The 11,431-nt window shown below is 43.4% G+C and overlaps 1 protein-coding gene across 2 annotated transcripts; it reads right to left on the minus strand.

The window, feature by feature from the left end:
• Positions 1 to 918: 918 nt before the first annotated feature.
• Positions 919 to 11,431, minus strand: arrdc3a (arrestin domain containing 3a). 2 transcript variants are annotated; one of them, XM_084054508.1, is made up of 8 exons: positions 10,833 to 11,431; positions 7,606 to 7,687; positions 7,215 to 7,362; positions 6,446 to 6,548; positions 5,958 to 6,214; positions 4,974 to 5,136; positions 4,694 to 4,833; positions 919 to 4,537 (listed from the first exon to the last, which is right to left on the minus strand). In XM_084054508.1, the coding sequence occupies exons 1-8, from the start codon at positions 11,110 to 11,112 to the stop codon at positions 4,469 to 4,471; spliced, it is 1,242 nt and encodes a 413-aa protein (XP_083910634.1). In that variant the 5' UTR covers positions 11,113 to 11,431; the 3' UTR covers positions 919 to 4,468. The 2 variants fall into 2 exon arrangements, with proteins under 2 accessions (XP_083910634.1, XP_083910635.1); XM_084054509.1 differs by having other exon boundaries at positions 7,606 to 7,758; positions 10,833 to 10,963.

Here is an 11,431-nt window from a genome sequence, read left to right on the forward strand (position 1 = left end):
GAAGAAAAACAGTATGCAGTCTATCTGATAAATGACATTCTGCGTTCACAGGGGTGTCATGATGATGAGTCAGCTGGAGTACTGCCCACTGCCAACTCATTTCACCCTCTATCATCACCTTAATCATTGCTCAAAACGAGCTATTACGGTTTTGATACGTGCAGATATGAAGATATCTGGTGAAGAAAGATAACTTGCCTTTTTACATTGCAATACCTATTGCAATACCCATTGCAATGACCTACAGCTTAAATTTAAGATCTGTTCCCCCATAACATATGGTCAATTTAAATCTTTGACTGCAGACAGGTACCCACAAGTATCTGCAACTGCTTTAAAATTTGTGTTATATCACACGATAGGGGGAACTTTCTGTATTTGTTTTGTTTTGTGTTATCATTGATATGAATACTGATGTGAAAATGAAACTGTACTGTGATGTATCTCGACGACACTGAAAATGAGGGCAACCTCAATGCCCTTCAAGTATAAATAAAGGTTTGAAATGAAATTAAATTACAAAAAACTATCTCTGTACCAGTACAGAGCACAAACAGGGCTTTGAGTATAGTATGTATGGTATGAGCCTGCTGTGGGGCCTTCCATAATCATGCAACAGACTGCGCCAAAGTTAGGTGCAATTGTGCATATAACCATTAGGAGCACTGTTGCACTAGTTATTAGAAGAGGCCTTTTAGCTGGTGAGAGGCAGCTTGTTTTCTTTCAAGCTAGAGAGGTGCTATGACCCAATTTTCAAACCATGTTTGTACAGCATATTTGCTTTTCCCCCCATGTTTCAACTGCCTATCGCAGTGTTCCTGCACTAAAGTGTGTTTATAGAGGAATTCATTTGTAAATGATATATGCATTAATGCATACTGTTGTGCGTATTCATGCAGAAAAGAAGGAAATTGCCAGTTACTTTTCAATTAAAACAAAGGTTTATTCAACTCAAAAGGAAGAACTAGACAAAAGGTTAAAATCATTCATAACATATTCGTACAATATCTATACATCATCATGATCAGCAAAACTTGAAGACAAAATAAAAGGAAAAATAAACGAGACATACAAATGGAGAATAAAGAAAACTGAAATGAGTAATATTGCACTTTGTTTCTAAAACGTTTCAGATCCCACCACTCCCTAGTTCTTTTTCCTTAACATTTTAGTTTCTGCCTTTTATCATAAGTCAGGAGTTTTAGCTTAAGTTTGACACCGGACTTATATTCTGAGGCCCATAGAGTGAATGGACTATGGAACTGACCGACCTGAAACAAAAAAAAATGTGTGAGCTTATTCATTCATCATTATTTAAGCTTGACGCAGATTCCCTAAGACAAAAAAAAATCCAAACAAGGATGATAATTACAACAAAATATGAGTGTGAGATAAGTCTTATCTTTTTTTTCATTATCATCATCTCGGAATAAAGCGATTTGTCTACTGCTCTGTGATAACTAAGCGGTTCTCAAGCAGGGGGGGGGAAGGGTTGGCTGGTCAACAGCTGCCACCGGCCCCCCACCCAGACTGAGAGGGTCTCGACTCCAACTCAATAAGTGTTTTGTTGTCATCGTCTGGCCTGGTAAAGCAAAACTACATCAATGCCCAAAAGTACATGAAATAAAACAAAATAAAATAAATCAGCCCAGTGGGAGCTCTTATCTGCCTTGGACTAAACACACAATCAAAGAGGCTTTGTCCAGGGACCGTCGTGTCTTGAAAAACATTCGCATTATTTTTATGTTTTTATTTAAAAAAAAGGACTTATTGTCTTCTCTTCCCTTTTTGTCCCTTTTGAATAAACATGTAAAGATCTCAAACGGACAGAGTTATTAGATATAGATGAAAAGAAAAAGGAGAAGGAAGAGTTTTAAAGGGAACAGAGAACACAGACACTGAAATATGAAGTTATATTATCACCGTCAGGGTCTTTTCTATGTCAAGGCCACTAAGATAAGATCACTTTTTCTTTTTTTTTTGTAATCTTTTCAATAATCTGCAGTTGCGTCGGTTACTGTCAGAATCTGTTCAGTCATAAAGTTGTCAGCTGGATCTCGATAAGAGCGTGCACACACACACACACACACACGCGCGCGCGCGCGCACACACACACACACACACACACACACACACACACACACACACACACACACACGTCGTCAGCTACGGTTAAAATGTAAACTTTCCAAAAACAAAAACAAAAAGAAAGAAAGTCACTAATCTTGAAAAGATTAAATGTTTTCATGTCCTATACAACACTGCTTGCCTGAAATGTCGCTTCAGTAATAACATGGTCCCAACCAAATGTTTTCCTCTCCAGACCTTCACCGCGAAATGCTAAGTTTTTCTTTTTCTCATTTTCTTATAAAAACAAAGTGCTGCTTCTTCTCCGTATATCTTCTTCTCCTCCCGACTCTGCTAAACCACTGTTCCAGCCGGTCTTTCTGCGTTGACCGAGTTAGAAAACCAATGTATTACCCGTGTCAACCTAACACTACTTGTTCTGGGGCCGGGTCGAACAGAGGTTCAGCAGTGTCCCCCAGCTATTCGCTGGTGATGATGGGGCTTGCTTCTTCTTTTTCTTTTTTTTTTACCGTAGCAGAAGCAAGATCGTAAAATGTCCTCCCATTTTTGTATAGCTTTTCTTTTTTTTTTATTCCTAGCATTTTGGCTTCACTGGTCTGGTGAATCTAACAGTTGGTTGGATGAACTGGGCAAGTTGCAGCAGGACAAAAAGGGAATGTCATTCATCTGAGAAAGCTGCCTTGCTTCTCATGTACTTCTCATCTCTCTCGGTTTGGTATAAGTTCTTTTTTTTTTGTTTCTTTTTTTTCTTTTTTTAACAAACTCTTCATTATTCTAAACAGTGCAATTTAAAAGAAAACCATAACATTTACCCCCCCCCCCCCCCATAACCGTTTGGCAAGTAAGAAGACCACCTGAGACAGTACTTTTTTTTTTCTTTTAGGCAGTTATGTAAGCCAGTGTTACCCTGAGATCGGGGATAGGGGGGCTGCAGCGAGCTAACCAAGTGAGGGGAGTCCCTCTGTTTATGTACCCCACCCTTTCTGTTATATACAAACAACCACGCTGGCACACCGCACACACACACACACACACACGCACACACACACATACACTTGTCTCTCTTGCGGGTACAATTTGAGTGGAAAAAGAAAGACTGCAACCCTCCTAGCCTGAACCCAGAGCAACCTCAACGCAAAGCAAAAAGAAAAGGGGGGGAAAAAAAAAAAAGAAACGACACACATTGGCTGAAAGGCGTTCTATGTTGAGCTGAACACACAGACAGACGTTCTATGACAGACGCAGAAGAGATCAGCTAAACAGGAGGGAAGAAGCCACACTTGGGTCTGAGCTGAGGAGGCGACATTGTAAATAAGAAGAGCTTCCGGGTGGGAATAGTGTGCCGCAAGTTTGTATATAAGTCCAGTCTAGTCACGAAAAAAAAAAAAAAAGTCATTCAGGAAATGTCATGAGGAGAAAAGAAAATCACCTTTAAAACAGCTTAAAACAAAATCAGTGCATTGTTCTTGTCCATTTCTCTCTCTTAACAAAAAAAAAATCAAACGCTGTTCTCTGCATTGCTCAGTTGTGCGGATAGTCTAAGGAGTTAAGCCTGCAGTTTCTTTAATATAGCGCACAATACAAGGCTGAAACCAAACTATTAGTGATTTCTTTTCTCAGTTCTCGTCAAACGGAGCCACACAACTCAAGCAAAGGATAAAAAGGTGCAAAACTAAAAATCCCAAAAGAGGCAGGAGGAGGCAAGTCTTTGCTCCGTTGTTGACTGACGCCGCTCAGCGCTTTCATTCTTAAACGAGTATGGTGGTTATCAGGTTATTGTGGTTGTTGCCGATTTTTCCCCTGTCTCTCTCTTGTCTTGATTCTGCTCAGGTCTGGACATGATTAGTCCTGCCCTTTCTGTGAAGAGCCCATGTCCTTTATGTGCCACGAGTAAAGAAGAATCAAGGGATAAAACAAAAAAGAAAGATGGACAGATGGAGCCCTGATGAGTCGTCGTCGCCATCATCATCATCAGTATGACCACCAGGGCTGTTGCTGTTGCAGAGGGGTTTCTCTCATAGATCGGATGCATGTTTGTCTGCCCTTAACCCCCCCCCCCCCTCCCTCCCCCCACAGGCAGATGTGGTACCCCCTCCCAAGTAGTGACTTCCTGTTCCTCTCCCCACTGAGGGGAAGTGAGAGGAGTTTTTCCCCCGACCGAACTCATCGTCCTCAAGTCTTTTGTTTGTTTGTCGGTCGGTGAGTCGGTGGGTTGGTTTGTTGGTTATTCTGTTTGTTTGTTTTCTCTCGACGTCGACGGCGGAGTGCAAGCGCTGTCGCCGGGGAAAAATAAACAAAGCCGAGCCTTGCAGCTTGGAGGAAGTTTTTTGTTTTCCCAAGTTCCTCCCCGAGTTCTTCGGGGAAAAGTTCAGGGTTTCCTTCAGCGAGACGGACAGGTGTCAGGTCTGCGCTCCTCTGCACGGATGGCATGGTCTGGGTTAGGATCGATCTAGAGAGAGAGAGAGAGAGAGAGAGAGAGAGAGAGAGAGAGAGAAAGAAGAGAGGCTTTAGTCACTGGATGTTGCTTTTTAATTCGATCAAAAAATGTGGACCAAAGTTATTTTGCTACCCATCCAAAGAGGATGCACTGATGATTGCTGCTCACCTCAGAGTACAGAGGAGGGGGCTGGAAGCGGAACTCATGGATGTAGGCAAAGAGAGGACCGTCTAGCTCCTCGCGGGCTGAGGGAACCTCAAGGCTCTGCCTCTGTTCCTCCGTCACGATCTCTGCATAGCTTGGAGGGGCTGAGGAGGAGGGACGGACACAGCGATTAGCATTCCAGAGAACACTGAACTCGAATCAAGCGGCCCATAATTACTCCCCTTTGAAAGCAGGTTGTACAAAAGGTCATGGGTGGAGTATGTGGTTTATGTTCTGAGCTTACCTTCAGGCCTCTCAGGCAGAGCCATGCCCAGCCAGCTCATGGTCATACTGCACTGGCTGCTGACGCTGGAGGTGCGGGAGCCGAAGGGGTGGAGTGGTATGGTGCCGATGACCAGGGGAAGGTTAAGGGACAGGTTCATGGCCCCTGGGATGTCCACGTATACCTGCACAGAGAGAGAGAGAGAGAGAGAGAGAGAGAGAGAGAGAGGTTAGGGTCTGTTAAACATCTGGTGTTGGGATGAAAACACGGTGCCTAAATGTGCTGTGGTCAAACTGAAACAAGAGCACCGGCATGGAGTGACACCAAACCCCATGAAACGAACAAACACGAGTGGTTTGTGAAACGGCTTAAAAGTTGTATAACATGATGTTGAAAGTCGCCAGAGCCAATGTGGGTCAGCGGCAGGTCTGTAAATATGTGGGTCAGTCTCATGTAGTACCAGGCCCCGGGGCCGGTTGTCTGGGATGGTCAGTTCACAGGGTAAAGGGGTCATAAGCGCCTCCCAGGCAGGTGTTGCCTCAGATGTCCTGGGCTAATCCTCTTAACAGTGCATGCAGAGAGAACACCTGGTACAATCCCAGGCTTTGGTTCAAGGTTGGCTGAGTCAGACCTCCCGGAGACGCCAATCTCTCTAGGAAATATTGATCCTACACTGGTAACGATTATTGAGCAACCTGGCTGCTGTTTAACTCAATTAATACAGGCTGAAGTGTCAGTTCTAATGACGTTTTGATCTTGTGTGCAAGTTAGCCATCGACAGACCAAGGCACATGACCAAAATACTGCAAGGCGAAATAGACATTTTTAAAATATAATTAACCACTTGCAACCCTATTCTGGGGGGTGGGGGGGGGCAGCTGCCAGAAATAGCCGATCCACAGGCTCACAATGCACTTGATATTTAGTGTTAAGTATAAGGCCCTTGAGAACCTGGTCAACATATAGGGTTTAAGTGGTTGAGAGGCATCGGTCATTCTCACTCACCATGAGGGAGTACTCCACTCGGATGATGCTGCAGTCCAGGATGGAGGGGGAGACTGGCGGGATCTTGAGCATCTTGCCGCTCCAGGTCTCCGTTTTGCCCGAGGACAGGGACTCTCCGCGCAGGTTGGCCACCAGCTGCTTCACCTCCTTCATCTTCCCTTTGGCATAGAACGTCTGGGTCTGGTAGATGGCCGCTTTTGGCACCACCATGCGGGAAGAGCAGTTTTCAATCTCGGCGAAGATCTGAATCGACTCTCCTGCAGCGGAAAAGAGAGGCGGGGGGTTAATTTCAAGTCCAGTCAATTCTACTGGGGGTTTTCAAACTTTTTCTGCCAACACTGAACCTTCTTCAGTTTGTAATCTATAAGTAAGAGCTTTCGGTAATCAGTGTGATAATTCTTGCGAAATTGATTACTGACGGCTGGGGGGGCTATAGTACTGTTTCCAATTTCACTGCAAATAGTCTGCAGCAACGGTTTTTGGCTTACCGGGGGTGTATCCCTTCCTTTCGATTTTGGCACTTAGGGAGATGGGACCTGAGGTGCAGAACCAGCAGCAAAGTGTCTTGTCTTTTGTGCCTGCCTGCGGTGACTACAGAGAAAAACACACAAAAAAGGGAAATGAAAGACAAGTTAGTCAAGAGTTTTTTTTCCGACACTCACAAAACAAAACTATTTTCCTGGATAAAACTGTCTGTTGAAACCTTGGTCTCCTGACAGAAACTGGTGCAAACTATATCCTTGCCTGAGGGCATATCATTCAAAACCAGGCAGATCATTTTGTGTTCATGGCAACACTAATTAGTTTCCGCGCATTACCACATTATCACATATATCATCAAGCTGGCATTTAACACATCCATCAACATCAGTCCAAACTAGCGCTTTCATCTCAACATATACTTGCATTTGCCCATGGCAATTGTTTTTATGACGTACCACCAAGTTGCTGACACGCACCTACAATTACATAGCCAGCCTAAACTAGCTGCAAGCAAATGCATAATGCATCATAATTGGGAACAAGCAGTAAAGAAGTACATTGGTAGTTCTTTCCAAATTCAATCCAAATTCAACCCATATTGTTTGGAAACTGCGGCCTTGGATGAATCACACTTTTGTGCATAGAATAATATACTCTTGCTTCTCAGAAACCTGAGCCAACAGGAAGAACTCACTCAATAACAGGACTCTACAAGGCTGTCTTAGAGAGATTAGTTTTTAGAAAAACAAAGAGAGAAGGGGGAGAGAAACTCACTAGAAGCAATGGAGTGTTGATGTCGATGTGTTCGAAGACGGTGAATTCCTTCTTGGTCTTCATGGGCAGGAGCCATGGCCTGTGGAGTTCTGCCTTTACCCAGTAACGCACGCTGCCATGTTTCCCTTCAAAAGAGGTAGCCAGAGGTCTGCGGGACAGGAGGAATAAAAATAAATGGTCAAGTTTAACCATCGTCGGGGGAGAATCGCATACAGTTTCAAGTTGCCAGTAGTGAATACAGATCATCATGAAAATGTGCCCTTCTAGCTCACAAGATCTACACAGCCTGCCCCATAGACATTGGTGACAATATACAAGACTAACATGGTATTTTTTTTACCCCCGTTTTCACTGTTCAATATGATGAACGCAGTGGAAAAAAGACACTCACGTCTGTGGAAGCTCGAGGCTGAATGCATACTCATGTCTTCCTGAATGGATAGTGGTGAGACCCTCCTCAGAGTTGTCATCGTCTGAAAGAAAAGAGGGACAATGTTCCAGACACGCGTGTACCATACCTGGGTAATATTCTTTACGAAGGCATCTGAAAAGTCATAACAACACAGGGCAGGGGAGACAGAGAGAGTATAATAAATGGACTTTAGTACTACTATCACATGTGTTAGTTTGAAACAAAGAAATGGACTTAAACATGCATCAGCATGCATTAACATTACAACATCACTCAGTGCAAGAGACCGATTATGAAATATTATAAACCATGACAAAACTGTGTTTTTTTCATACACAAAAAAACACTGTACACTGTACACGTACACTGAACATACATGTATCTCAAACATCCATATAGAGACCCGTTTTAGAATAGGAATGTCTAACGATATGAATTCCATGTGGTAATGTGAATAGTTTTTTATTCATGCTACTATATGATTGTGTTTTGTTAGTCGGGGTACAGTAGACGGGCATTTTCTCCTCTAAAAATAGCCCTTATTCTCAGTTTACTGTGGGGGGGGGGGGGTGCTTGCGCATCATAAAATTACGCACTAGATCTTATTTGATGAAGACAACGGATAATCAACATTTTTTTTTAAGGCAAATCATCTAGAGTAGTGCAACAACAACTGCATAAAAGATCAGGGTCGGACAGGACAGCCGGCAGCAAGGCTGCTGTACTTTCTGCCAGCTCAGCAGTCCCTCCCTCCCTCCCTTCCTCTCCTTAGCAGAGAGCTCTCTTGTGGTAAACAACCAGGGTTGCCAGGTTTTAGACACAAGCAACCAGGTCTTTGAAAACAAGCCCAAAAGAAGCGAGCCCTTTGCCCTTTAAACATAGCACATTGGCTATTTGAAAATAAAAATCCTGAAACATTTTAACAACACAAATCTTGTATGAGGGTCCCTCGTCCCTGGCAAAAAAATATTTTCAGATGGGGGGTCCACAGGCACAGACAAAACATTAATCTGGGGGGGTCCATGACTTGAAAAGCTGAGACCCACTGGTTTAAACAACATTAGGAAACAAGCCCAAGTAAGCAAATACACTTTAGAAACAAGCCCCAAAAAAAACTGCAACCCGCAACTACCAATATTTATAAGGAACTTTGCAGAAAAATAAGCCCAAAGACGCTTATAATAAGCGAACATGGCAACCCTGTAAACAACTCTGGGGCTGTCAGTCAGACTCCAGCAGGAGGAGACCGGCCTGAACCGGTGCGAGCAGCTTCTCTCCCTCATTACGCATTCATTACGCATTACGCATTCACTGGCAGGCTCAGCCCATTGTTGCCATGTCCGCTTATTATAAGCGACTTTGGGCTTCTTTTTCTGTGGCTTGTAAATATTGGTAGTTGTAGTTGCGGTTTTTGGGGATTATTTCTAAGGTGTAGTTTGCTTATTTGGGCTCGCTTCCAAGGTTTCTACTTTATTTTTTTTATTGACATTGACATTTTTCATGTCAAGGACCCCCAAATTAATGTTATCTGGAAATATTTTGTTCCAGGGACACCCATACATAATGTGTGGATTGTGTTGTTTGAATCATGTTCCAAAAATATTCCAATTGTTTTCAAGATTGTGTTTGAAAATAGCAGATCTGCAAGCGGATGCGACGCGTTGTGAGCTCGTAGATTGGCTATTTTCAAATAGACAATGCATATAGGTTTAAAAAGTGATCATATGGCCTATTTAGTCGCTTATTTAGGGCTTGTTTTCCTCGATCCTGGTTGCTTGTTTCTCTCACAGAATCTGGCAAAGCCTAGGGAGGGACGGCCCCCCTGACGCGTGTAATGCAGCATGCAACGCAGAACAATCCAACCCATTCATTCACACACGTGAGACGTTCTATCACCAAATAAACCCAAATGTCTTGCATACTGTTACACATCCAAGCTTTTATTACTTTATACGTTAAAACGCATCGTGTCGCGCCGGGTGCATGAATTAAACCTGGGCATGTATTAGGCAAAATATTCTATTTTCTCAAGTCGTTGCAGACAATAACTTCTGCCAATGCAACCTATCATCATTAATTACAACAGTCGCACTATTTCAGACCATCTCTAAAAGAAAGTGCGCATTTTACGCAGATGCACGCATCTAACAACCAAGTCGACCACCAAAGCCTGTTGAGCATTTAATACAGCTTTTTAGGGCGGCTATTAAATAGTATTTCCTAAAGATGTATTTATATGCCATCTTAGACGGTTGTCGCTTGCCACAAATAACAGATGTAGAACAAGTTGCGTTGGGTAAAAGTGACCACGGCCTGTATAAATCAGGCTTTGATAACAACAGCAGCATCTTGCAAAGTTGCAGAGCCTTCTGTCACTTTTCTGCAAAGAGGATGACGTCGCCAGCGACACACGAGCACCTCAGCCAATCAGCGCAGAGCAAGGGAGCAGGCTAGTCGTCGTGCCCCCCCTCCCCCTCCCGTCCGGAGTCTGAACAGGATTGAACCGCTTTGAACAATGGGTGGAAACTTAAGAAAAAGGGGCTACATTGTAACAAACAACCCAGCATAATATGCAGCAAATGTTGCACGTGAAATCCTCTAATAAATCCTAGAGAGCAGAGTGTTGGAACCTCAGAGATTGTACTGTAATGGTTGTATTTTCGGTAATTTGGTAAAAACAAAAGTGGTGATGATGTGTGGAGGCAAGCAGCTCTCTCTCTGGCTGTCATTCATTCGAGGGCTGTTTGTGTGACACAAACAACTAAGGGATGGATCTTTTTTTTCTTCTACAGTAGCCTACAGCCCCTGTCAAATACGACCACAGGCTCAAATATAAGCTACTAAAAAACATTAACGTTGAAATCCTCACATCTTTCTTTTTTCTACCCTGTCATAGTGTCATCTCATTCGTGTTGTTCAGTCACTCAAGACAAAAGCATCAGCCAAGAAGAACCTGACCCAAACGATGAACGATCCATCCACAAAGAGCATCTTCAATAGAATTGTTGTATAGGCTACTAAAAATGTTGATATCTTCATATTTGTTTCATTTTTCTTTCATTTTTCTACCCTGTCATTTCAGTTGTGTTCAGTTCAGTCACTCAAGACAAAAGCACCAGCCAAAAAAACAACCTGACCCCAACGATCATCTTCAATCAAAAGCAAACACAAAATATATTGAATTAATGATCAATTTCTTCTCTTACCTCTCTCGTGTCCAATCAGGATGTCCTTGTGGTTCAGGTACTCCACTTCCTCGGTGTAGTTCTGCGTGTAGGCGGTGTTGGAGCCCGCGTTGCGGGACTCGGTCCAGCGGACCTTCGCAAAGCCCTTCGCGTGGATCTTGAGCGACTTGACGCGGATCTCCCCGGTCACCTCCACCACCACCCGCCCCGAGACCGAGTCCCCGCTGGAGAACACCGGCACGTTGCTGTCGTTCAGACAGTCGTAGCTCACGGTGAAGCTCTTCACCTTTCCTAGCACCATGGTTGCAATAAACAAAACAAAAAGGCAAAAGCCTACGACAGGAGACTGTAAGAAGAAATAAAAAATAGAGTCTTTGTAATAAAAAATAATCTCATTTAAGAAATAAGAAAATAATACAGATTGCCAGTGTTGTTCAGACACTGACTAGATCTGTATCCTTTTTTTCTTTTCTTTTTGCCCCTGCAAAAAAAAATAAGCAGTTCCAGGGCAATCAAACGGTTTCTCTTCTTGTGCAGTTCATTGGAGACGCACTGGAAGGCTGAATAACAGCCGCCCCGAGTGTCTCGTCTCTCTCGCGTTGGGTCTCCGGTCAAAGACG

This window comes from Gymnoscopelus microlampas (assembly GCF_963454915.1).
Source record: "Gymnoscopelus microlampas genome assembly, chromosome: 4".
Lineage (NCBI taxonomy): Eukaryota > Metazoa > Chordata > Actinopteri > Myctophiformes > Myctophidae > Gymnoscopelus > Gymnoscopelus microlampas.